This window comes from Athene noctua, chromosome Z (genome assembly GCF_965140245.1).
Source record: "Athene noctua chromosome Z, bAthNoc1.hap1.1, whole genome shotgun sequence".
Lineage (NCBI taxonomy): Eukaryota > Metazoa > Chordata > Aves > Strigiformes > Strigidae > Athene > Athene noctua.
Genome location: NC_134077.1, coordinates 10,298,490 through 10,326,334, shown reverse-complemented (window position 1 = coordinate 10,326,334; position 27,845 = coordinate 10,298,490). Strand labels below are relative to the sequence as shown.

At 44.4% G+C, this 27,845-nt stretch overlaps 2 protein-coding genes across 6 annotated transcripts in view; both read left to right on the top strand.

Annotated features, from left to right (window-relative positions):
• The window catches only part of DCAF12 (DDB1 and CUL4 associated factor 12), a 43,419-nt gene extending 24,748 nt beyond the window's left edge, over positions 1-18,671 (top strand). The window contains exon 9 of one of the 2 annotated variants that reach the window (XM_074933082.1): positions 17,701-18,671. In XM_074933082.1, the coding sequence (XP_074789183.1) occupies positions 17,701-17,751 (51 nt within the window). In that variant the 3' untranslated portion in view covers positions 17,752-18,671. Of the gene's footprint in view, positions 1-277; positions 10,681-17,700 lie in introns of those variants that run through there. The other variant, XM_074933081.1, reaches the window with a different exon arrangement.
• A 2,081-nt stretch (positions 18,672-20,752) lies between these two features.
• UBAP2 (ubiquitin associated protein 2) overlaps positions 20,753-27,845 on the top strand; it is a 120,251-nt gene continuing 113,158 nt past the window's right edge. For all 4 annotated transcript variants that reach the window (XM_074931184.1, XM_074931183.1, XM_074931185.1 and 1 more), the window contains exon 1: positions 20,753-20,854. The gene's annotated coding sequence lies outside the window, so the exon portion shown is untranslated. The remainder of the gene's footprint in view (positions 20,855-27,845) is intronic.

Below are 27,845 nucleotides of genomic sequence, written 5' to 3'. Positions count from 1 at the left end.
GTCTTTGTCTCATTTCTCTCCATTATCTTATTTATCATTGTGATGTAACTTGATATCTTCTCTACCGTTCACTGCCCCCCTCCCCCTCCAGTGTTTGGCCCAAATGACCTCAGAAAAAGCTTCGGGATATCTGATGTCTTCAGGTTGATCTGGCTGAAGCTTGGGGGATTATTAGCAGAAAAGATCCTTTTTTAGGATCTGGAAGCTACTTCTGCTTTTGTGAAACAAGTTTTGTGTTTGTTTGGAAACAATAACAATCTAAACTTTCCTTTAACAGTATCATGATGAAACCTGGAGGAATTATTTTTCTGACATAAATTTCTTCCCAAATGCTGTTTACACGCACTGCTACGACTCTTCTGGGACGAAACTGTTTGTGGCAGGAGGCCCTCTTCCATCAGGACTTCATGGGAATTATGCTGGTCTCTGGAGCTAATGATAACTCTTTATAAATGCTGATCTTTACACAGATTTCCATTTTATTTTCCTTTTTTTAACAACAAAATTGTGTGATGCCATTGATTTCTGATTTTAAATACAAATTATTTTTTGGCAGAGTTTTCTGTTGGTCTCCAACAGTTTTGTACATCTTTTTGAACCAGTTTTTTGCTTTAACCTCCTTGATCCTTTGTATGAAGGGTTTTTGAAGTCCCTTTTTATTGTATTTACCCCAAATGACTCTTCCCCCCACATTTAGGCTATCTTGGCCACGTGCCCCCTCCCCTACTTTGCTGTGAGGTAGGATTCCTTTCTTATAGAGTGGTTGCTCCTGGACTTTCTGTGAAAATCTAGGGGCTGTGTGTGTGCAGGTACTTTGTGTCAGTTACATTACCTGGAGTGAAGACTACTTGTAATTAAAAAATATTAAAATATTTATAAGAGATAAGCTACTACTTTTATCTGCAGAGCCCTGGCCCTGGCCTGGGTTGATCTTATTTTTTAAAAGTACAAGTCTAATGACACTGTTTATATGTAGAGGAATATGATAATTTTAAGCTGTACTCATTGAAGCCCTGGGATGGAGTCCCTAGTGGTATTGCCCATTAAGCCCAAACTGCAGAAGTGCAGGGGTTCTCAAAAGTGCATTTGTATTTGAATTGTGGTTTTCAGCAGTCCCAGGAGTAAAAATTGATCTTCTGTTTCTTTTCTGCCTGTCCCAGGTATCAGCTTGCCCAACAGGAGTTTGCATAGTCAGTTCTGCAGCATGGCTGTTGCAGAGTGACATTACATTGAGGTCCTGCAGAGGTGCTGAGAGGAAAGGGGGGTTAGGGACGTGAATGTTCTTGTAATTCGAAATGAACTAAATCTGTCCATTTTCCAGATGAGCCAAGGTTCCCGAGTATGCTGCTGTGGTAGCTCATGGGTGCTTCATAAACTGCCTAAAACCCAGGAACTTTTTTGTCCCAGGTTGTGGAAACTTCCCATTTTTAGCTGTTCTGGTTGGCGATCTCCTCTAATAAATCACTGGAATAAATAAACACTTCTTTTTCTCTGAGGTTAAAGGGTCATCTCTGACTTAACTAACACAAGCTGGAAGCTTTCCTTGTAGCAAGATACCTTGCTGTTAGCTCACATTGCGCTAGCATCTGCTGTCATCCTGCTTGCTATGGGAGAGTCTCAGTCTTCCCCCCTATGCCCTGGTGCCTTCTGCATTCAAACTCCCTTGAACTTCATGTGGGACTGGATGGGAAGAAAAGGTCTGGTACCCTTCAGGTCCAGCTGTGAAGTGTGTGCATTCCAGGGTGACGGGTCTTACCTAATACTCAGCTAAAACGCTGGAGGACTCCAGGGTGTTCCTCCTAGCCTTTTGGCAGGTCCCAAACTCTTCAGGTTGTTACAGACACCTCTGAGCTATGCTGGGATGAATGCCTTTTCTCTGCCCGGGTCACCGGTGGAGCAAAGTGTGCCTGGACCTCACTGCTTTGGTGCCAAATGGGCAGTTGATTGAAGCTGAGAAGACAGACAAGGCTGGGATATGCTTTGTTCTGTCTCTTCTGGAGATCACAGCCACACTGCAGAGTAGTTCTAGTCCCTTACACAGTTCCTGCCAGACTGCCTAAAGCTGGTCTGCATGTGTCCCTGTGGTGCTTCTCGTCTTTGTACTCAGTATCTTCATCAGTAATGCCAAGCAGTGAGCCTCAGGCTTAATTTCCAGTTGGTAGTGGAGACTTGGATGGAAATCCTGCAGGGAATGCAGTTCCCTCCCATCTGGGTGGAAGTCTTGGCAAGAGAAGAGCTCTCCCAGATGTGCACCTGTCCCAGAAGTATAATTTACTCACACTGATCAGACAGAGGTGATTCACGAACAGATCTTCTGTTCTGTAATTCTACTTCCCTTGTGGGTTGGTTGCTTAAACTGAATCAGTTAGTGGCACTGCATGTGTGGCTATTCAGGCCCTTTTCTGAAAAGGGGAAATTTCTATACCATGGAGTAGCTAAAGAACTCTCAAATTTTGTTTAAAGATGTTATAATGGTGTCTGTGGTCTTCTGTGATGGCAACATACTGCTTTGGTTATTTTAGGGGGTTTGAACAGTGGAAGTATACAGAGGAAAACAACTCTTGTTGAAGTAAGATCACTGTCACAGGGAGCATGTTCTGCTTAGTTATTTTACTTGGTCTTGGTTTAAAGTGCTGCTTTTTTTTTAAAAAAAAAAAAAAAGAAACTAGACACTTGAGTCAACTTGAGTGTCCTCTGGTTCTGATGAATCAACAGTTACTACTTAGGCACTTCGTGTCACCAGTTCCATAGGAAAACTCCTGGTCTGGAAATACTAGCCCTAATGTTGATCTGTTAAAGCGTATTCCAGGTCTGGGTGAGGGGGCAAAAAGAGTGTTTTTATGGCCTGAGCTGCAGCCTCCGAAGAGAGGCTGATCTTCCCGCAGAGTCTCTAGGTTACTGAAGAGGCACCCTTGGAAAGCGTCCCTCTGCTGACTCTGATCTTCCAAAGTACCTCAACGTGTGGTCCTGATAGTGTGAGTGCCCTTTTCCTCCTTTTTTCTGCATAGGAAGCTTTGGACAATTCTCAGAAGAATCTGGTCAGTGATGTAAAATTCCTTAGGTCTCATGCCTCTGTGTATTCTGCTTTCAGAGTGCTTTCCTGCAAAGATAACTTCTCATGGGGAGGGAGCCATCCTGTTGCTGTATGAAAATCCCCTCAAAAACTGGAAACAAACTAGATAGTACTGCAAGCATGCAGTACTGGGCCAGAGAGAACTTGATTTCTAGCCTGTTTCAGTGGTTTTAAATGCTTGTAGCAATCCAGATGTTGTTTCTGAATATTTTGTGGTGGTCGTATGTCACTTTTGGTCCAGACAGTGTTAGAAATCGAGGCAGAGAAAGGTGATGATCTGCTAGCTGTCCAAAGATAAGTGATAGGAGAAAAAGCCAGGTTTTCTTACTTGATTTGATTTTGTTGCCCTACTGGTTTAGACATCAGAACTGAAATCCAGGGTCATGGTGAGAAATGCAGGGGTTTCCCATTGAAGTGCAGGAATGGCTGTATGCAGGAAAATTCCAGGCTCCTCATGGAGGTGTGTTGGCTGCACCCCGTTGTTCAAATGGCAGATACACCCCTGTGATGGATGGAATTTAGTCTGGTCCACTGCACTTTGGTAGCTTCGTGAATGGCTCACTCTACTCTTGATGAGACCCAGTGACATGCATGTTTTTAGACAGTTTTATTGTTTCCAGTGTTTCTTAATGATTTCCCTCCCTTGCTCTTTCCTGCCCTCCAGAATGGTTTGTTTGGGGTTCCCTCTTCCACCCCAAATCATCCAAGTCTTTACTGTAGCAATATCATACTTGCAGAGATGACCTCTGTCGAGCAGAAATGGGCTTGCTGGCGTTTTGTCAAGCTATGTTTGAGACATTCAATTTGCTTTGTTTTAAACTGGGTAGACCTTCGAGGCTGGCTCAGACTGTAGAACTGGGCAGATGGCCTTGTACATGTTTGCCTGATGAGATTACACCAAAACAGTCTGTTGCTGGGTGGAACAGACTCTGGTTTATTTTGCATTAAGCACTTGAAGGAGAGGAAAGAACACAACACATAGACCTTCAGACTCTTCTTCCTGCTATTGACTTTTCAGTCATGTGGGATATTTAGTGCTTCTGGTGAGTGTAGGAAGCAGCTAATTTTACCGCTCAGCTCTTTTCAGTAGACTGTCATGTTCATTCGGGTATCTTTGGGTATTACATTTTCAGTATTCATAATCACAGGTAATCAAACCAGTGATTTAATTATGGGTTCAGTAATACCCGGCTGGTAAGTACTAGGTAGCAATCTCTCAGTAACAATTGGGTGTTATGTGATGGACGTTTCTAAGGAAGCAGAAGCTACTTTGCAGGGTTGTCTTGAGCATAGCAGTGAGGGTGGTGCTCACCCTCTTCACCGAACACCTTATTCCTGGTAATTCCTCTAGTTTTCTTCCTTGTACAGTCAAGTCAGCCAGGGAGAGTTACTAGTACTCTCCTTGGATGCTTTCTGGGATTGCTGTAAAGAAGTGAGTCCGTTTGTTTGGCTCCTTCATCAGTGCTGCTGGTGTTAGTCCAAGGTGAGTAAATTACCAAAGAATAGTTAATAGGTGTTTGTTCCTAGTCTCAGTTGTTCATTTTCCACATAGATCCATTTTTAAGATTCATTGCCAGAATGCTCTGTGATCTTACTGGACTTTGTCCACAAAAGTTACATTCACATTGTGGGTGACTCTTGTGACTCCCTTAATGAGGGGGACTCATGAACTTCTTTATGGGGATATATTTGCTGCCTCCATTTCAAGTCTTTGGCAGCTTTTTGTATCTTAAGGATTAAGATACTTTTGTATCAAGTTGTTGTTCAGAATTTCACTTGCTTTGTATATAGCTTGCAGCTGCAGTTAATAGATTGAAGTTATGATTCAGCTATGTTGAGTAGTGTTTTGGTGTCTTTTAATTTCTGCCCCTCAGCTGAGAGACGCTTAGTGATGTCCCTCAGCTGGTGCCGATGTGAAGTAAAGCAGGCTTGCCTAGACCCTTCATGGAGGTCACCTGTTGTGTTTGTTTGCAAGAAACCAAGAACAGAGGAGCTGTCAGTCACTGCATCTTGGCAAAGCAGCAGCATCTTTCAGCAGACAGGTAGGAATGCTGAGATCTGTTTGTGGTGGTCTGATACCCTAATTTTCCATAAATCCACTTTTCAAGGTGTGATTACCCTAGATTTTGTTGCAGTTGCTGTTATGACTCCGTTACTGAGTTCGGGTACAGCTTGTTCCTAGTAATACTGTTGCAGAGCTGTGTGTGATGCAGGCAGAGCTGATCCTCTGGCCAGCTCATGCTGAGCCCCGGAGGACTGTTGGCCAGGCACACGCTCTCTACCTTAAAGCCAAGTGAAAATCCCAGTGTGCTCTGCTGGCCATCCCACAGTTAGAACGCATGGTGTGACCTCAACTTAAAATGCATTTCTGAGTGTTGTAGTGCCATCAGTAACTTACTTGAAAGTCTGTGAAGCACAGACACTATCAATTTGTGCATGTTGCAGACAAGGGATTGTGGAAAGGAGAATGCAGCCACATCTTGTCTGAAGGGGTCTCCTGCGTATGCTCTCCCTTGCCTCTGCAAGTGGGACTTTGTGTGGTGAGGGTGGGCAAGGGGGCACAAAAGAAAAGGTAAAAGCCCAGCAGTGTTTGGTACTGCTGTCCAGCCTCCTCCTGTTCATTGCTCAGGAGGTACTTGTGAAAGGGCTTAATTGGAAACAGTTTCAGAGCAACCAAGTTGATATCACTGTCATTCTTGTTTCTCCATGTTATTTTTCAAGGGTTTAAATTAGAAAGTGTCTTTTTGCTTGTGATGCTGTTTCTTTATCAAAATCCTGTGGTACTTGGCTAATTAAAAGAATGCTTTTTGACTGAAAGGAATCTTCCCAATTGAAAATTGAATGCCATTTTCTAGTATGTTACTGGGAGCAGTATGGTCTAAGAAAGTCCACACAGATCTAAAACAGGATGCCAGGGTTGGCAGAGTTGGGAAAATGTGGGCTGCCTGACTATTTCTGTACCCAGAAAAATACCAAGTGAAACAATTAACTGTATACAAAATCTGGTCATTGGATTGACACTGAGAGGGTGTGTAAAAGCCCCTTGCAATATAGTGTGATGTCTCTGTAGTCCTAGATGTTGATTCTTTGACCTTAGAATAAAAATCTAGGAGTAAATACATTGTTTTCTTAGGAACTGCTTTTCTAGATTCCCTTATTAAAAGGGAAAATTCAGGTGCTGAATCTTGAAATCTCATTAAACTTGTACTTTTTATTTGCCCATTTACCTGGTCTCCTTTCCTTTTCAAGGCCTCCCACAGTCTCAGGGTATAAATCACTATGACTCATCCAAATAATACTGAAATGGTTGGACTAGATGATCTTCAAGGTCCTTTCCAACCTAGTTGATTCTGTGATTCTGTGAAATGGACCAACCAGAGGTTAATGTGCCTTCCTCTTCTGGTACCTTGATCTTTGTTATCTCACAAACTTGTCACTGTCTTAGGGCTGGGTATGTGCGTCGTCTTTTTCTAAGATGTATGTGTTGAAGTTGCAACAGGTTTGTACTGTTAACTTGTGACTTGTTCCATGTGTTCTAGGATGTGGTGTAGACACAAATCAATGCACTGGTTTGTCTTGGGATCAGTCTTACCTGTGACATCTATCAGTGCTTGCTTGTATGTTATTGTGTACACAAATGCTGGATCTTCCCCATTGCCTGTGATGTGTATGATACACCAACTACACAAGGTGTTTTAAAATGTGCGGTGATCACAACTTGTTGCCTGAGGGTAGGATGTCCTACAGTGAACTTTTCAATGTTTTTTTTCCAAATATATTTAATAAGATCCCAAGCCTTGGGAGGGAAGAAAAATAAATCAGGACTTGCTGATACTCACTGGCTTTTGTTCTGAATCCAGGGTCTGATGTTTGTTAATAACTGTTGCAATTCCACCCGTTTAACAGATCCTCTTTCAGCTTGCTGTTTCTGTTGTGAGCTGTGTCAGAAACAGCACTGGGTCCTGAACTATCACAGAAGCTGTCAAGTGAAGTAGTAACAGCTCTCTTCAAGTGTTACAGTGCACATTTTTAACTATAAGGTAAAACTGTTCAAAATTATTGATGCAACTTGCAAATGGAACAGTGGGAAATTGCAGATAGTATGCAAAACCAGCCTGTCTGCATGCAGGGCTTAGTGTTCTGTTACCTCGTAAATTATTTCTTCTCTCTGAAAATTGATTTTTTTTCTTTTAATACAAAGACATTACATGTTTGGCTTTGTTTTCTGAACTGGCAAAGGATACCTTTGTTCTTAAACTAACATCTGTAATTTGGAGTGAATTTCCATCTCTTATGCAGATAGCTGAGGATGCTGTGATTAATACAAGATGTCCCTTCCCAGCTGTAAGGTTAATTTTATCATAAGAGCATGGAAACAGGAACATTTCACTCACTGTGGCCTTCAGTGGGCATGCATATCCATAATGAACTGAAGTACAGTACTGCACTCTGTTGATCCATGAGGCTATTTTTGGTTTTAGAATCAACCTAATTAGTCATCAGTGCATTGACATTAATACATGGCCAAGGAGCTCTCATGTATGTGTTTCCTGTGCTAATTGTATCTGTTCTCTCTGTACCCCAGTGCAGACTTAATCTGGAGTTCTTTTTACTTCTTGCTAACTTCAGAATTTCTTCAAATTCAGTAAGGTCCTGTTTTTCACAGTCACTTTTCAGAGTAGAACAGATGGGTTTAACTTTTTCTAACCTTTAGCATCTTCCTCTTCTCTGACTTTTTCCTTATTCACCTTTAACAATCAGTTCAAAGGTGCTTGCCTAGTCTGAAAAATACTGAGTCACAATAAAAAGAAAACCTGTAGCCCACTGTAGAAAGATCACTGTGCTTTTACCAAAACTTCATTGGCTGACTAGCTGCTTCAAAAGTGGAGACTTCACTCCTGCACAGTATACAGAACTGAAATTCTTTCACGTCCATATTGTATTGTGCATGTCAGCAGATCAGGAAGTGGATGTGCCTTGCATCTGCACCCAGTGTGTTTGTTAAACTCATCAGTGGTAGTTCAGTTAACCAGAGAACTGGCATCTTTGGCCACTACTCAATGTCATAACTAAAGGTTTCGTTGAGGGGAAAGCAAGGAGAGTGCATTGCTGACTTACTGCTGACTTGATGACATTTAAATTATTTTTTTGCACATTTTTTTGTCTTGTGCATATTTGATGGATTATGAAAAAAAAAATAGTAGGGCTATGAGCTAAATTTAACCTTGTGCTCAAAAAGCAAAAATTATTATAACAGGCTTTGGCCAGGAGTAATGCCAAAGTCTGACCACACTCAGACATGAGCTGGTAATGGAGTGTTTGAGCAATGGAAGCCTTGAGAATTTGCTCCATCATGCCTTATGCTTATGTGACTGAAGATCAGTTGCTCCGAGAGCTTGTGAAACTGCTGGTCATCCGTCTTCAGATGAGATGTGAAGATGGCATGGGGAAGAACCAGTTTCCTCCGTGGTTGCTCACTCTCCCTCTCATCACTCAAGGTTACCAATGCACTTGTCTCTGTTTATATGGCTGGCTATGACTGGCATGCTTTACAGCTGCCACCAGCCACTTCCATGTGCTTCCTGCCAGGATGGTGGTGTGAAAGGGCCTTGTCTGCAGCTCCCTCCACCTGGTTGGTGGTTGATACGCAGAGGTGTAACAGGCCAGCTGGGGTTTACAGCTTCAGTTGGCTGCTCTAGCCTCCTCTCAGTGCAGGTGTGATAGTGGGACCATTATGAAAAGATCTGGATAAGTAACTTCTAATGGGCTGTGTCGCTCTTGTTCAAAATGCTGTTTCCTCATTCTCAACCTCTTGTCCTGGCCTCACTCCTGTCTTGCCACCCTCTCTACCCCCTGGGACTTGGGCATGTTCCCTGTCCTCTCATGGCTTACTAGGTTAGATACCAGTTCTGCAAAGCCTGGGGGCACCTGTTAAACCTGTACTACAGTTTGAGACTTATACACTCACTTAGGCAGTAGCTTGCTGAACTGGGGCCTTGTTCACAGTCTCTCTATTCATTTGACTCAGCCCTGGATATATCTCCCTGGTCTGGTACACATCTTTCAGTATGAAAGGCTTTGCTCCAAATTCATTCCTGTTCCATGAAGGAGTTGATTCCTCTATTGCTGGCTATTTCTATTTGGTGGCTTTTATTTTTCTTGTTGTTTATTCTGGGGTTCCCTGCATATGTACAAAATCGTACTGACTCTCTCAACTCTCCTGAATGTCACACAGGGGCCCACCCTGTGAGGCATCAGAATTACCTGTCTACTTCTAAGGTGCACAGAAACAAGGATCTCTTACACAGACTTTAGGGAGGAAAAAGCAGCTGCATACACACAAATGGAAAGGTATCTCTGGGTAGAATAGGTGAGGGAGAGGTTTTAAGAATTTAAATAGAGGAACAGTAACTGCGTTTTTTGGGTTCTTTTTTTTTTGAAAATTGCTTTAACAGGAGGTTTGTGTTCTAATTTGCAAAAGGTTGCAATGTAAACTGGGGTTTTCTATTCATCAATGCAAAATGTGCCTCTGAACAATAATGCAAAAGGCAGTCTCTGTCTCTCTGTTTGCAATGGAAGAAGTTTAACTGAAGACTGATTTATTATGTTTCTTGCTCTTATGTGTAACCATCCACAGCAGTCTTTGCTGTTTTTTCCCAAGCACCATACAGCACTATCCCCATTTAAAAGCAAAATGGGGATTGCATTGAGCAGTGGAACCTGCTGAACTTCCTTAGTTTAGGAGAGACACTGAAGAGGAGTCCAGGTTCCATGCATTTTAAATACAACTTTAAACCAATGCAGCTAGTCTCTCAGATCAGCACCACTTCCTACCTTTCCCTCCCTTTAGATGGGAATTTAAAAGTAAACCCAGCAATATGTGATGCAGTTGACAGGCCAGCTGGGGATTACAGCTTCAGCAATATGTGATGTAGTTGACGTGCTTGCAGGTGGAACATGGGGGGTTTGAAATTTGAGGATTGAGATTTCTCTTGTGGAAGAACTCGGTGTGGGTGCAAGAGCTCGGATCTTGGATTACAGCTCTTCTGCCAGCTTGCTAAATGCAGTCAAGTACTCTGGAGTCTTCTGAAGAAGATTGTGGTAGAGAGCTGTGAAGGTGTAGGCTGGAACTGATCATTTTAGGTCATCTGTATGTTGCTTGACTACATGGACAATGTAACAGTGATTTTTACAGATTGCTTTCCCTATGTCAGTTGCAAACAACTTAATTTGCCATTTGGAGGAAAACTGTTAATAGATTTCCAGATCAAATGAAGAGCCTAATTTTCCATCTTGCATTAACCGGGTTACTGTGCACATGCCAGAAAGATGTTGCTCTTTGAAAAAGCATGTTAGTGTATGTGGCAATGACCCATGCACTTTTTAAATACCTAGACCTGTACATTCTCACCTGAGTATCGTTAACTATGCTGTAGTCTGACAAATTGATCTTTTACTACTGCCCTGTTATATAGATAATTGTAATTAACTGCAGTTTCTTTTTTCCACTACTTGAAGTTGTGTGATCTGAAAATTGGTGAACAAATAAGTATTTGTGCATCTTACTATGGGTATCTCTAAATAAAATGTATTTGTATAGTGTGTTGGCTTGGCTGATGGTTTCCTTTATTTGATAATCATCCCATTGCAAGTAAATCCAGGACAGTTTGAGCAGGTAGGCTTGGGTTTCAGTCCAGCCTCTCTGTTGACATGATTGATTCAAAGGAAATAAAGTGAACTGTTGTTTTTCCTTCACCAGTGTGTGGATTGACATCCCAAGGGCAGGTTCTCAGCTTATTCCTGGTTTTCGTGGCTTAAATATCAGTCCCATTCTCTGCACAGCTGCAGTGACACTCCTTGCTTCCATAGGAAATGTATCTAATGGCAGAGTTGGGGCTGTTAAACTCTTCAAAGCATCTCCTTCCTGTTCTCTTCTCCTGGTATCTCATTTGTGCTGAGGCAAAGGTTTCTTTTCAACCACCTTATTTTTCTAAGGAAATACCTCTTGGAAGTGTTGGAGTACAGATACCTATAGGTACAGTTAGGTCTAGGACTAAGGGTTTCGGCAAGACTTTACATAACAAAACTGTATCTGTAGCACTAGCTCTTCCACGTATTTTTATTGCATGGGAGCCCCTCTCCAGCTGTCCTATTTCCCTGCCTCCTCTTCCCTGCCTAGAATTGTGAAGGTTATTTTTTGGAGAGGAGAAATGCCCTTAAGAGATTTAAGCTTTATGTTGGAGGTTATAATCATGCGCCTAAAAGCAGCTCCTGCATCCCCGTCTTCACACTTGGCCTCACCCTGAGGTACTCATTTCTGTGGTCATGGATAAATGACCACTTTCTATGCAAGCTATGGGAGACTGTGTCTCCAGCTGCACCATCTCTGCTCCCTGTAGTACTGTAGTAGGTATTATTGATGCTTGTGGATACCAAAAGAGGAAGAGGAGACTGTGAAAAGGCATATGGATACTATACTGTCATCCTACTGAGCCTTATACCAAAACTGAGAGATGGAAAAAAAATTATCCCTGGCCCTAGAGACACGCAGGAGACGATAGGCTAGAAAGGTCTCTGGCAGTGAGGGTTACTAACTGCTCAGCTGCATCAGATGCTCCATCATAGAGCACTCAGATGGTGTGGGACCTCTCAGCTGCCTTGCAAGACCTAAAAGGATCTCTGGAAGTACCGAGACATCGAGCTCCTCTTAGATGTGGGTCCAGCTCAAATCTCATCAATAGAGAGTCCAAATCCTCCCCCACCAACTAATTCTATCATTCATATATTTTGTCCCATCATCTGTCTTGCAGGTCCCCTTGCTTTCCCATTCACTGTGCAGATGAAGCAATTTGTTCCCTTCTGTGGGGTAGCTCATCTCTTTTTTTGGGAAGGGATTTTTAATTGTGTCATGGTCTTCACTCCTTATACCAAACAGTCCATGTTCCCTCAGGGCTTTCTTGCTAGCTGTGCTTGCCATGTGTGTGTGTTGCCATTGTTATTTCTGGGTGTGGAACAAAGACGAGATCCCTTGCATTCCTTGGCCTGCAGTCTGCAGCAGGTCTACGTTGCTATCGACTGTGCTTTTACTGTACACTACAAACACGGTGGCAGTGCGTATTATCCCTTTCAACACTCAATCTGCTGCCTGCCTCCAACTCCCAGCCCAGCTGCTGCAGGTTTGCTTGGCTGTCATCACTTCCCTTCTTGGGCGTATTTTGTTTCTGATCTTTGTGACTTAGGATTCTCAGCTCTTTGCCAGCTGGTGGCACCACTGTTGCAGAACAAGGAAGCCAAACCAGGACAACAACACTTCAGGAATAGTTTTGTACTGGTTCTCTGAGTTCTTCCTAGAAATATCTGTACTCACCCTGTCTGCTTCTGAACAGAGGATCAGGATAGTCTTTCCCAGTGCAAGGTGCTTTCAAGGTCCAGTAAATGGATTAATAAATTAAAGAGATGCCAGAAATGCAGTGCTTGAGCTGTTCTTTGGGCAAGGGCAGCCCATTTTTTCAAGAGAATGAAAGTGAGCAAGTTCACAGTGTATTAGAAAATAAGAACCTCTGTGCTTTGTCTTCCAACTTTCTCAGTCCCCTCCAAGCCTCCTCATCTGGAAGAACAAACGTCAGGATGGCTTCAGCCTCCTGCAGGGCTCAAGGGACCATGCAGCCAACATGGCATTTGGGAGCTACTGATCAGCTGCCCCAAAGTAGCACTCTGCATGGAGAGTCTTAGCTTTCCCTCTTCATTAAGGTGTACCACAAGCTGGGAGAGGTAAGAGAGAAGCCACAGGCCCTAAGTGCACAGCTGTGGTCAAAAGGCCAGCTAGATGGAGCGAGACTCATGTTCCTGGGATGCTGAAGTCTCAGCAGAAATATTTGTAGCCCCTGCGTTTTTTTTTCCCGTGTTGTGAAGTCTCCTTGTTCCAGGGTTTTCCTCTCTCCACAGACGCACTGCAGTGCCTGGTGTATGTTGAACATTAAGCACATAGACTCATCTACAACAGAAATTTTAGAGATTCTAGACCACAGTTGTGGCTGTATTTAAGGGTACTGCCACTGTTGCTGTAAAACTCCTCCCCATACAGCTGCTGTATTATAGGCAAGTATTCACCTAGGGAGCAGTGCTGGCTAATTTCTCCCTGTGTATGAGCCCTAAAAGAGGGTTGGAGCCAAGAGGGTGAGGAACAGTTGATCAGCACTAAGAAAAACATCTGGGAAGGCACGATGCCTTTCTGCACTTGCTGTGGTGGCAGCCTGCTTCCTGCTGCTGAGGGCTGTTGGACACACGCAGCAGCTGGGCCAGCAAGGATGCCAGTAGAGAGCTATTAAGCTATAACTACTTCTGATCTTGCTCTCTGATAAAACCACTTCACAGAGACATTTTCGCTTCCAGGAAAGAAATTCTAGGAGTAATGATGACTTGCCATGTGTATTTATAGGAGTATCTCTTTCCTGTGCACCACAGAAAGCCAGCTTTTGCTTTTTACCTGTATAAATAGGCTTTGACTCCTAAAGGCTATTCAACTCTTTGCTTAAGGCGAAGAGAAACATCTGGAGTTTGAACATTCTGTGCAGAGCAATAGAAACTGACTACAGGGAAGAGTCTGGCTCATGTGACATGGATTTCCCTGTCACCTTTCTTTCTCCACTTACTAACACACTCTTGGAATAAGAAATGGTCAGAGAGGTCAAGTCATATCCCTGAATGCTTGGGTGCCTGTACTCTGTGAATGACAGAACAGTTGAGGTTGAAAGGGACCTTTGGGGATCACCTATTCCAACCCCTGCTCAAAGCAGGGTCAGCTAGGGCAAGCTGCTCAGGACCACTGCCAGTCAGGTTTTGAGTATCTCCAAGGCTAGAGATTCCACAGCTTCTCTGGGCAACCTGTGCCCGTGTTTGACCATACTCAGTTTTAGGTATAAATGGAATTTTCTGTTTCTCAGTTTGTGGCTCATCACTGGACCCCACTGAGAAGCCTGGCTTCATCTTTACTCACTGCCATGAGTTAGGAGACTGATAAAATTGTCCTGAGCCTTCTCCAGGCTAAACAACCCTGGCTCTCTCAGCCTATACCTGTATGGTAAGTACTTTAGTCCCTTAATCATCTCTGTGACCCTTTATTGGACTCCCTCCAGTATGCCCCATGTCCTTCTTGAACTGTGGAGTCCAGAAGTGGAGACAGCACTCCAGATGTGTCTCACTAATGCTGAACTGGTGACAGGAGGGGAAGGATCACCTCCCTCAATCTGCTGGCAGCACTCTTCCTAATGCAGCCCAGGATGTTGTTGGCCTTTGATGCAAAGCCACATGGCTGGCTCATGTTCCACTTGTACACCAGGACTTCCAGGTCCTTCTCTACCAAGCTGCTTTCCAGATGGTTGGCCCCAGCTCACACTGGCATATGGGGTTGTCCTGGTTTTGGCTGGAATAGAGGTAATTTTCCTTGTTAGTAGCTAGAATAGTGCTGTGTTTTGGATTCAGCATAGGATTTGGTATGAGAAGAATGTTGATAATCGGTGATCTTTTTAGTAGTTGCTAAGAAATCATGGACTTTTCAACTTCCCATGTTCTGCCTGTGCACAGGTACACAAAAAGCTGGGAGGGAGCACAGCCAGAGCAATGACCCAAATTGGCCAATGGAATATTCCATATCATACAGTATCATGCTCAGTGTATAGATGATGGTTGGCTGGGCAGTTTGCTCTCTCTTGCTCTTCCAGGATTGTGGTTTTGGGATTTTCTCTCCTCTGGATCACTAGCTGGGAATGGGCTGGGCATCATTCAGCAGGTGGTCAGCAATTGCATTGTGCATCACTTGTTTGTATATTCTATTATTACTATCATTTTTATCATTATTATTATTATTATTTTAATTTTATTTTATTTCAATTATTAAATTGTTTTTGTCTCAACCTGTGAGTCTCCTTACCTTTACCCCTCCAATTCTCTCCCCCTTCCCCTGGGTTGGATGAAGGTGGGTGAGTGGCTGCGTGGTGTTTGGCTGCCGGCTGGGTTAAACCACAACAGGGGTTATTCCTTCACAGGTGTGTAACTTCACATTTCCCTTTGTTGGCCTTCATAAGATTCCTGTTGGCCCATTTCTCCAGCCTCTTGAGATCCCTCTGAATGACACCACAACCTTCTGAGGTATCATCCACTCCTCCCAGTTTTGCGCCATCTGTGAACTTGCTGAAGCTGCACTCTGCCCCACTGTTTTAAGTCATTAATGAAGATACTGGGCAGTCTTGGCCCCAGGACCTAGGGTGGACCACCAGTGACTGGCCTCCAGATGGACTTTGTGCCACTGATCACAACACCTTGAGCCCAGCAGTTCTACCAGTTTTCAGTCTGCCTCCCTGTCCATATACCTAGCCTGCAGCTCATCAGTTTGTGAGGCTGTTACAGGAAGCACTGTTGAGAGCCTTGCTATAGTCAAAGGGAACAACATCGCCTCCTCTCCCCTCATCTGCCATGGCAAGTCATTTCATTGTAGAAGGTGATCAGGTTGGTCAGGCATGGCTTCCCCAGTGTAAATCTGTGGTGACTACTCCAGCTTCTTGTCCTCAACGTGTTTGGAAATGGCTTTCAGTACTATTGCGCTACTTCCTTCACAGGGACTGAGAGAACGTTCAGAACGTTCCCCAAGGTCTCTCAGGCTCACTGATTTGTTCTTGCTATTACCAGTTGCTGCATCTAAAAACAGCCCTTTTATAATTTAAAGCAGATGACTGACATTTAACCAGAGTTGGCAAATATCCTCGGACATGCTATTCAAAACATTTTCCTAAAATATATCACAGGATAAAAATGCTTATAGTTTATCCTAAAATGAAGTTTGGGGGAAAACAGCAAATGGTGCAATATCCAGCTTCCACATTACAACAATATTAGTTTTTTACCAATCAATTACAGGAACGTTTACATTTTTCTGGAGTAGGGGAGGGTTAACAGGCCTGTTAAAATCCAGCTGATAAAGGCATATGCTCTCTAAGCACTGCAAGAGGCACTGTACAACATGGTACAACGATGTCTATCAGGGCATGAGGATGTTGATGCAGCCCAATAAGTCAATTGGCTTTGCATTTGTGGGACACTGCAGCTGAGCTAATCAGCCATCCCAGAAAGAACTAGCTCTGCACATAAACAACTGGTGTCTCTGATAAACTTTGAGTTGCCTGAAACTTAAATTAGAAAAGGAATAGATAAATTCCTCTACATTTATTCTGGTATAGACTGGTATAAGCTGGGTTTGTTCAGCCTTGAGAAGAGAAGGCTTAGGGGGGACCTTATTGCCATGTTCCAGTAATTAAAGGGTGGCTACAAAGAAGATGGAAACTCCCTTTTTACAAGGAGTCATGTGGAAAACATGAGGGATAATGGGTACAAGTTACTCCTGGGGAGATTCTGATTGGACATGAGAGGAAAATTTTTCACAGGGAGAACAATGCACTGCTGGAATAGCCACTGGAATAATCTCCCCAGGGAAGTGGTGGATTCCCCAACACCGGACACTTAAGATTCAGCTGGACAGGGTGCTGGGCCATCTTGTCTAGACTGTGCTTCTGCAAGGACTAGATGATCCTTGAGGTCCCTCCTGATGTGGTACTCTGATTCTATGATAAGCTAAACCAGCAAAAGGATATTTTTGCTTCTAAGAACTTTCAATCACCCTCTTAAAGAACAATTCCTAGCAACTGTATTGGCGCACATGTAGAAAGTTTTAAAAGCACAGATGATTAGAAAAGTAGAAGTCTTCCGAAAATACCTGCTTCTTGTTCCACTAAGAAGCTCTAGTAAAGTCACAGTGGGACAGAAGAAATAGCTGGTTGTTAGCTTATGGACTGACTAGTGTGAAGTTAACATCTGGCAGCCAGAAACGGTTTTCTATCACCAGCCCTGAGGTGTCTACACCCAAGAGCTCATAGAAGCACCGAATGGTTTGGGTCAAAAGGGACCTGTGGGTTGGAAGGGACCGTTAATGATCATCTAGTCCAACCCCGCCCCCCCAGGTCTCTAAGAGCTGGCCAGGGAAACTCCTGGCTTCACGGAGATAATTTTAATCTTTGGAAATTTTAAGAGGCTGGAAGCATGCCACTGTTTGAGGAGGGCACAGAGGGGTGACCAGATACCTGTGGACTACTTTCCTTGATGTCACAGGCAAAATAATGGAAAACTGATAAGGGACTTGATTAATAGAGAATTCAAGGCTAGATATACAGTTAATGCCAGGCAACAGGGTTGCGTGGAAAATAAGTCTGTTTAACAAAAGACTATTTAATTATTAGAGATTATTTGGCTGATAAAGTTAACAATAGGCACATCACAGAATTAAATCAGGGAGTATGACAGAACAAACTCAGCACTCACCATTAGCAGAGCACCCACTACACCGATTAACTGCCAACATCCTCCCTGCAACGGGTGTTTATAGCGAGGTTCTGCAGGATCGATATCAGGCTCAGATGTGTTGATCTGTCTCAGCAATTTGGAGGTAAGTACAAAGTATCACAGATAAAATGTTTTGTGAAAAAAATTGAAGGATTGGAAAACAATAACAGGGTTAATGTAGTTGTACAGAGCAATTTCAGATTCTGGTCACATGAAAATGCATCACCTTTTTCATACAGCCAAATTACAAGGTGAGAAAACTTGGACCAAGGGCCTCAGTGGGCATGTAGAGAAGAGGGTCTGTCTCCAGGCATGCGCTGACTCTACAGGATGATCAAGTAGTCCAACATGAATTTCCAGGATGATGCTGACACATGAGGAACTAATGCAGCCCACAGATGTTAGGAATTGTAATGGCCTGGGCTGTATGAAGGCTAGACACAGTGACATCATCACCCTTCCTACCTTCGATGCTGTGAATGGCATCTATAACAGAAGGGCTTGCTTCCACAGCTGAAATGGCAGCCCTTTCAATCACAGTTGTTGCTGAAGTCTTGCTTCTACATGCGTATTAAGACAAATGAATGCACTGGATCCCATTTCTAGACATCATGAGTTTCACCCCAAGTTTAAATGCAGCAGCAATCCCTGGTATGCCCAAGGGTAACATCTCTTGAGGCAACCCCACTTGGCATCCAAGACTTTCAATTGTTCCACTGTAACTAGAGAGAATTCCTAATTCCCTGCAAACTCAATTCAAACCTGAAAGTCAAGCTTGGTTTCTCCATGTGGAGCCTCTCCCTTACAGAGTCTGGGTATAACTGGATTATGTTGTCTCTCTGAGGCTACTGGAGTACGTTCTGGAAAAGCACTCCTGAAGTAAACTTGAACATACACTCCAGTGGGATTTGCACCTGCACTGGATTATTCTTCAGTAGATGGAAAACTGAAAAGGTCACAGATCCTTGTAACAGCAGATAAAGTCTTGACACAGACAGTATCTAGAATCTACCTGCCAGGGCCTAGTCAGACCCTCATTGTGTTTAGTGCAAGATCTCCTCTACAAGCCTGATGTACTGAATATTTGGAGTGGGGTCTTTGTCTCCAAGTCTCCATCAGTTCCTTCACTTAGGTCTCCTCTGGAAGCACTGACAGTGAAATATGCCATTTTTTCATTTATATCTACTCCCTGTACAGCAGAAGGGAGTCTACAGTGTTTTTGTCCTGGTATCCTTGTTTGATTTTCTCCCATTCCAAATGCTCCTGGGCTGGATTCTGCGATATTCGGAGACACGCTCCAGCTGGCACCACACCATCTGACTGCAGCATCCCAAGAGCTCTCAGCCTTTGTTGTTTCATGCTGCACATCAAATATCCATCTTGATTAGCAAAGGATTGCCAAGTCATGATGAAAGAATGCTAATAATGCTGATTAAATCTGCACAGATTATGGAGCTGCAGACATGTTTGTCACAAAGCTTGTGAAACTTTGTTTAGAGCTATAATTAATACCCTCTCCCCAGTAGTAATAAAACAAAATATCAACATCTGCCTCAAGAAAATCAACACTACCTGTGCGCTGTTTGGCCTGAATTTCAATTTAGCTCTAAAGGACACTCTGTCTTATTGGGAAAAATTGGGAATAGGGAGGTCTTGCTGTTTCCGAGCCGTAGGAACTGTTGTAGCTCCTGCCCATCTACCTAATAAATGTCAAGGTCGGTCCAGGATGCTGATCACTTAAATCTGTCTACTCTGTCCAAGCAGAGAAGGCAGAAGCATGAACAACACTGATAAATTTTCATATAATGCTCAGGGTAAGGTGAAATTTGATGCCCTCTCTACTTATGTGGAGACTATGTGGTCAAGGGACAGAGAATGAGCAAACAGCAGCAAAGGAAATAAGGCCACAGAAAAGGTCAAAAACCATGGGACATACGACTGGAGGCTCCAGGGGCTTAACGGTCTGCTATCTAGTGCCCCTGTCACCTTCACCCACCCTGCCTACTCAGCAGAGCGCCAAACAGGGACCCATTTGCACACAGGCTGAGTGAGCCCTGCCTTAAAATGCCAGGCCCTACAAAGAAGGGATACCAGAAGGGTACAACTGCAAGCAGAGGTGATGTACAAAACAGGGAAAATGCACAGCAGAAAAAAGCCTAAAGGGAAAAATTTATTTTTTTCCCTGGCTCACAACCTGAAACTCCACTTCTTGGGGAGTCAAACAACCTTCCTTTCTTGCCATCTGTCCTGTCACTGTTCAGTTTAGGTTGCCAGAAGATGCACCAAGTGCTCTGACACACCTTTGCTCTGCCAACCCCTTGCTGTTCTCTGTTAGTCCCTAGTACACTCTCCTTGCCCTTTTCCTCCTGCTGTGCAGCTATCCTTTGTCCTGAGATTCTCCATGTCAACCGGGGCTGTGTCCAGCCTGGCAAAAGAGCGTAACCCATAGAAGAAATGTTTCCAATCCCCTTACTGTTCAGTAATTGGTCTCGGCAACTGTGGAGAGAGAGAAGGTGAATGAGCCTTTGGATTTGCTGGTCATGCAGATTGTTTGGGGTATCAAATCAAAGGTCTGAGATAAACCCCCCAGGAGAATAGCTAGAGAAGGAACAAGGGAGCTCTAGAAAGCCCAGAACCCACGTTGACTCAGCTTGCCTGGCACTGAGACACCAAATATGATGAAATTAACCTGGCAACCTGAACACACTTTGATCTGTGACATAAATCACTCATGACGAGTCCTGACAAAACCCTGTAGGGCCGAAAATAAAAGCCACCCTAAGATAAGAAGGAAAGCGTAAAAAAAACCCAAAAAAGGCTCCCGATTCGAACCTCCTTCGGCCAGCGAGAGATGAACCGAGCCAGGACTCTGAACGTTCACCCTGCTCCTAAACCCGTCCCGCCGGGCGCGGAGCGACCCCAGGAGCCTCCCTCGGGGCCTCTCGTGGCGACGAGCCAGCGCTGACGCCCGCCGAGGGCGAAGAGGCCGCTCCCGGCGCCGCCCGCCCTCACCGCGGCGATGGGCGGGAACCAAAACCTGCCCTGCCGCCGCGTGCACGCGCGCGCCGAGGGGCGGAGCCGGAGGCGCCCCGATCACGTGAGGGGGAAGGGACCGGCTTCCCCCGCGCTGCTCACGTGGTGCCGGGGTAGGGCGGAAGAGCGGTGTGTGAGGGGCGTGGCGCGCGCGGGGCGGGGGCGCGGTAGGTGAGCGCGGCCGCGTCGCGTCACGTCACGTCGCGTCACGCGCGTCACGTGGCGGGGGAGCTGCCTCGCGCGCCCGCGGAGCCGGAGAAGGAGGGAGGGGGGGGGAGGAGGAGGAGGGAGCGAGGCAGGCGCGGGGCGGTCACGTGACGGTGGTGGGCGCCGCTGCTGCTTTGTGAGCACATTGGGCAGGTACCGCGCGGGGGGGCCGGGGCCGCGCGCGCCGCGGGGGCCGAGGGGGTGGGGGGCCGGGGGGGGCGCGTCCCCCTCCCTCACTGCCCGCCCCGCGCGCGCGGCGGCGGGGGGCGGCGGGCCCGCGCGCCCGGCCGAGGCCCCGCGCCCCTCCCTCGCCCAGCGGCTCGGGGGCGGCCGCTGCCGCCTCGAGCGGCCCGGGGCCCCCGCACGGACCCCGTCGCCGCCGCATCCCCTCCCTCATCCCTGGTCGCCTCTCTCGGGGCGACGGACCTGTCCCGGGGCCGGTTCCCCGTCCCGGCGGCAGCTTTTGTCCGGCGGCGGGTGTCTGCCAGGGCCGCCCCTCCCCGCCGCGCCGGCCGCCGCTTCCCGTCCGCGGAGGGTTTGGGGGGGTGGCGGCGTGTGAGGGGAGGTGGCTGTGCCCTACTTTTGCTGGCGGCCGCCCGGGGGAAGCTTCGTCCTGCCCTAGATTACCGCCCCCCCCGGTCCCCCTCCTCAGGGGCGCGGGTCGGCACCGCGGAGTAGGCCGCCGTTGCGGGCAGCTTCCGCCTCGCTCCTGCCCGGGCTCGTGTGGGGAGGGGGAGCCCACCCGACCCGACCCCCGGTGGGTGCGGGGAGAGGTGGGTTAGCTTTCCGCCTTCTCCCGTTCGGGGGAGGGGGTCCTGCACCTCGTCCCCCTTGTTCATCTCCTTAGAGCTGGCTACTTTCCTCCCCACGGATTCGTGCTTCTCCTGGCTCTTTGGGCTGGGGCTGTGAGGAAAGCGGGGTGCAGCTGGACCCCTCGGAGGAGAAGCTGGCTAGGGGAGGGGGGGCGTGCCTTTGGGCCCCTTCCTAATCTCGAGTCAGGCCACGGGAGGGCTGGCAGCACGGGAAGGGAACAAGTGGGTGACTAACTACTGGTTTGTGCCTTGTGTAGGGTTTTGCATCCATGTCATCTTTCCCTGTCTCCTTCCCGGGTGCTCCCTCGCTTGTGGGGGTGGGGTAGGGCAGCAGTGTCACGGTCACAGCTACAGAATTCACTGACAATAACATCTCGGCAGCAACAGTAGGTTACTTGAGGACATGGCAGTGAATGCGCTGTTCTTTCTGTTAACCTTCTCTACCTAGTCCTTCCTCACCCCTGAACATGTGTGGTTGCAGAGAATTGGAAGTCAGGGCAGGGCTTCGCTATTGGGCTGGTTTAGGTTGCATTTAAAACAAAACAAAAAAAGACAGCTCTTCTGTGTTTACTTTTGTTGCTGAAGAAAAATAGAGCAATAAAGTGAGCTGGTAGAAACCCTCCTGCAAGAAACTGGATGTAGAAATGAAGCTGGTGCACCTTTGAGCCTCATGGTGAGGATCTTAACTCTGATGTGAAACATTTAAAAATACGTGTTGAAATGTCTGCAGTGCTGTTGAATGCCACCTGGACGCTGCTCAGGGTGAACCTTGTTTGAAGCTTTTCTCTTGTAGGTGTGCTAACGTCAGGAGCATGGACGTGCAGAGCCCTCTCAGTTATGTTCAGAAGAACATGCAGTCTTCTGGAACAGAAACTTCGGGTTTGGTGTGGAGCTGTGTAAGGAGAGGTTCAAGAGGGCCAGCTCGCTTCGCCCCTAGCTACCAAGCAGCAGTCGGTCCCGTGTCGTCTCAATTTGAGTAAATGCTGAAACACTTATAATAGAGTAGTAGATCAAGGCGATAGCGTCTGGGGCCGTGGTGGCTGGTGAAATGGAGGGGCCTTCCTGGCGTGAGAGCAGCTGTGTTTTTCAAGAAGAGAAATTGGAGCTGGATGTGTGCAAAGGGAAGGGAGGGGGAGGATGTGCAGGCCTGGAGGAGGAGTGCTTGCCATTGAAACGGAGTCCCTTCAGAGCAAACAGCAATGACTTCGTGTTCTGAGGCTTTGCTTTTTTAACATTTACCAGGCCCTTTTAGTGACTCCCTTGGTTATATCATGTTCTCTGTTGGAATCTGGGTTTGGATTCCTACCTGGCTGACTCAGTATTTATACCTGGGCCCAATCTCTCTGTGGTGGTTTGACCTAACTTGTTTAAAGAATTTATTTTTAACCTTACAATGGCTAACTTGAAAGCAGGCAAGGCTAAATCACTTTCCAGCATTAATGATGTTTTGGGACTCCTGGAGAGATACATGGAGAAACTGGATTAACTGGTGTAAACCAATTTTGATGCAGAGTCTGGAAAATGAGCCAGCTTTTGTGTTTATAACCTCAACAATCTGGGTAACTTGAGGGAGGAAGGAGTGGGAATTGGGCAAGCTCTATTCTGCTTTGTTCTAGTTGCAGTTTTATCAGTGTATTGATTTAAAAAAGTGTTCATAGTAATAAAAACAGAGGCATGGAAATTCAGAAATTTAGGCCATTTCACTTGCATTGTTTTCGCCAGTTCTCAAAAAAGCTCCTGGTGTCATGACTTGCAAAAGGATTTGACCATTAGAGGGGACTTTGGAGTTATAGACCGGTCACTAATATGTAAGGAAGCTAAGGCAAAACCCAACAAAAAATCTTGTCTGTTAACGGAAGCTATAGAAGCTTTTTTTTTTGGTTAGTTCTTCCAATTCTTAAGTTGCTGTTTTAGAACCTAGAAACATTTTTTATGTTTTATATTTATTCCATGGACTCTTATGTGATGTTTTCCTCATAGAATGCCATATTTTGGTATTTTTATATTTGTTGCTGGTGTCCCCTTAGTGATACTGATCACAGCAGAATAGTATGCTGAGTAATAGTGCTTGAGAAATGTATGTATCATACACTGTTAATACCCTGTTAATAATTAGTATTGATAGTATTACTATTAATAGTAATGTTTACTTGCAATTTCAGTAATGCTTAATACCAGTACTTGGAATAGATTCTTCATGAAAGAATAGGAATACAACTTTATATATTTTATTAATCTTTTATCTATTTATCTTTGTCTCTTACTTGGTTAAAGCACATGAGCAGGACTCTGACGATCAGTGTTCTGTGCTTGGGTTTGCAACAGCCTCATATGACTTTGGCAAAAGAGAAGCCAAGCGACTTGTCCCCTTTATAAGGTGACAGATTAAAGAAACTCAGTGTTGTATTTGTCTACTTCAAAAGTATTGAGTGGAAGGTGCTAGAGGAAATACAAGTAATATCCACTTCAGTGTTGTTATTCTGCTGGAGCTTCTTGTTGAATTTTGTTTTTTTTTCTGATACAGTCTGCTCACTTGTAGCCCATTGCATCCTCTTTGCTTTTTGGAGAAGACCTAGTTTGAACTTGTGCTGTTTTTCATACAACATCCCTAAACAGGTTATGCTCATTAAAGTGAGAGTCAGGATGAAAGGTTGTAAAGTAGCTTCTTTGCAATTACTTAAAGTTCATGTTTTACAAAAATTGCACAAAAGGATTTCTTCATTTTCTCTAACATGAAAGTCCATGCTCTTTCATTTTGGCCATTTAAACTGGCAGTTTGTTGGGACTCCCTGCCCACCCGGAGCTCCTGCATTCCATTTTGCATGCATCCCTTCAACCCTCTCCCCCTCCTTGCTTCTCAGTGCTGCAAAGAGTAAACAGGGACTAAAAGCAGATAGATGGAGGTGATACAGTCTGCCTGAGATCTCAGCGCTTGCTCAGCTTGCTGGTACTACATCACAACTCTTTTGCTGAGCATATTGTTTTATTTATGTTCTCTCTAGATTGTAAAACTTGTAAGATAGGTTATGTGAACAACTTTGTGCAGTTCCCTTGAATGAAGTTGTTTCTGCTCTCAGTTTTCTTGAAATTTTTTGTCTAGCTATCTTTGTGAAAGCTGCAAGATACTGTGGCTTCTTTTGAAGGTAAACTTCTCAAGCTTTTTTCCTCTCCCTCCCCAACTTCTTAAATCAGTCTTCCAACAGATGAGCTTAGAGAAGTGCTTACTTAATCTGAGTGTAGCATTTTACAATATTTCCCATATCGAGAGAGCTTTTATCTTTCTTGAGACTTAAGGTTTGCCTGCAGTAGTACTCCTACAGTGAACTTCATGGTTTTGTTTTTTTATTTATCATACAGCAAACACAGTTCATTCCAGACCTGCGGAATATGTGGGTTCAACACAATTTGTGTTACAGAATCATTTAGTATTTGAATCCAAAGTTAAATGAAGAAAACACAAATACTTTGTAACCTCCAGATTTGAATCATCAGGTTGCCCTTTTTTAACCTGGTTTAATGAGGGGAAACAAAGTCTTTCTAGTCTGTTAGGCAGCCCTGTGGTTGAAGGTGTAAAATTTAAATTCAGCAACTATGATCATATTCCTAAATATAAGAGGAAGTCTTTTTGCAGTTTTACTGTGTGTGGTGTAGGTTTCACCTAGAATCTAGTTGTTTTTCTTACGACTAAAATACTGTTCCTGGAAGTAGGATGATGCTTTAGAGACCATATTGAGATTGCTTTTGAGCAAAGAAAAATGAATTTTTTTTGCCTACTCTATATGTTTTGAGGATGGTGGATATAATGATATAAAATGAAGCATATGGCTTCTGAAAGCATTTCTATTTTCCTGTTTCTATTTGGTTTTAAATGTTAACTGAATCATAGCTATTTTATGGTAAACACTTGACTGATATCTTGTATTATCATGTTGCCTGTGTTTCCCTGTATTTGAAGGCTATTGCTGATTTCTTTTTCTTATTTTCTTTCTGTATTTACATTCTTTCTTGATTTTCAAACTTGCGTGTTGTCTTAGATGCAGTTTCAGCAGCATGAATCTGAAAGGAATCCTGATGCCAAACCCTGCTGTGCTGTCAGGCTGTACATAATATATTGTATTCTAGAAATTCTGGTCCATGCTTTTGATGGGTTGTACCCCAAGGGACAGATGTCTTCTGTTGCTGGGCTTTTATTTCAGCTTTAAGTCCCACATTCTTCAGATCACTTGTGATCAGTTTGGAGACTGCCATAAGATGGGCCTAAGTTACTGATGTTGACTTTGGGTGACTAAATGTGATGATGAGGAGCAGTACTGCATGTCCCCGTCTTGTGCTTCACTTTCTTTTAATAGGCACTGAATTAGTTTCTGAGTGTTTTGGACATGGGGTAAGTGCCAAGGGTAGATGTCTGAAATGCAGGTTAGAGAAAGATTGAAGTAGTATTATGAGCTTGGTGAAGGCAAGTTAATGAGTAAGCAAAAGGAGATTATTATTTTTTTTTTTCAGTGTTTGAGAAATCCTTATGCTTTCTGATACGTGTCTTCAACCTGCTGCGTTTCTTTGCTGCTTCTTGATGTCCAGATAGCAGCTATGCTCAGGAACTTTTCTTTGCATCTTAGGAAAAGGTACTTATCCTTCTCGAATAGTTCTCTGTTACGACTGCAAGTATAAAACTCCATGCAATTTTATACTGGTGCTCCAGTTTTCATTGTTTATACCATTTTACCTGTTGATGTGTGTTGCTGGATTTAAAGTCCTGGTGACTTCTACCTTACCTGATTTAATTGAAGATAGACATTCACTTGATTTTCTTCATGTGACTGTTCGAGCAGAAATGCTAGATGTCCTTATTGAAGCTTGTGGGGCATTTTTGATAGCAGCTTTTCTGTTATAGGACTTCCTTCCCTTTTTACTTCACTTAATCACAGACTGGCTGAGGTTGGCAGGGACCTCTGGAGTTCATCTTGTCTCCCCCTGCTCAAGCAGGTTGTCCAGGACTGTGTCTGGACATCTTTTGAATATCTTCAAGGATGGAGTCTCCACCACCTCACTGGGCATCCTCTGCCATTACTTGGTCACTCTAACAGTAAAAAAGTGTTTCCTGATATTCAGATGGGGCCTCCCCATGTTTCTGTCTGTGCCTGTTGCCTCTGGTCCTGTCACGGGGCACCACTGGAAAGACCCTGGCTTTGTCTTTGCACCTTCACTTTGGGTGTTCATAACCACTACCACCCCCACCCCCCCCTGAAAAAAAAAAAAAAAAAAAAAGTTTCTCTACGTTAAACTACTTGACATAGTCAAATCTGTAGTCCTTCGGGCAACATGTTCTTACATGCCTTTGAGAAGGAGGTGGATTAAGTATTGAATTTGGTAGGGGTGCTGGTAACAGTAATTCATGACTCTTGATAGGTGGAGAAGTGGGTGCATTTGGGATATGTGCTTAGAGAAAGTTCTGTGAAAATGCAGTAAGATGCATATTTCAAACCCAAATAATTCTGTGCTTGCAAATAAGAAGTAATTGGCTGTCTGGGCTCTAGCTGAAAGCTATAATTCATCAGTTCTGTAGAGAAGAAACAGGTCAAACATTTGATTGTCTGATAGTGATAAAATTGCCCAAGTCCTATATATGTTCTGTTGAGGAAGTGTGTGGATTGTAAATGATGGTTTAATGTACATACAGCGTTTAGGAGACATTAGGCCGAGTACTTACTGTACTTCTGCATATTGCTCAATTCATTTTATGAAGCTATGTGCATTAAAAATATTTTTTTAAGTACTTTTTAATGAGAGTAAAGCCAAAACTTTGCAGAATTACATGACTCCTGGTAAATTAGAAGTGAACTGGATCAGCCTATTTCTCCTATTCTTGCAAATCCAGCCCCCCTATCCCAAATCCCTAGGACCCCCACAATTGTAGACAGAGGTTAAAATAAAGTTAGATGGTTAAAATTACTTCATAGCTAGGGATGTTGAATCTGAGAAGTGCTGGGATGGCTCTTTCAGTACCGTCCTGAATGAAACATCAGTGAAATTTAGTTTCTGCTAGGGAAACCTACCTGAAATATTTTTATGACTTGTCTCCCTTGCTGATTGTGTTGATTGCTAGGTAGTGCTTTTGAGTACCTCAGTCATGGGAGAGAGGGAGGTGAAAATGTATAACTTCTACATTTCTTCTCAATAAACAAATTCATTAAAATAACTGATTAGCAGAAGGCATCCTAAGCGTTTCACCAGTTATGAAATGACCCACCTATTATAAAATATAAAACATAGGGCAAGAAACCACAGAGCCATCTCTTTTCAGTTGATTTTAATGTCTAAGCAAAACTTGAACA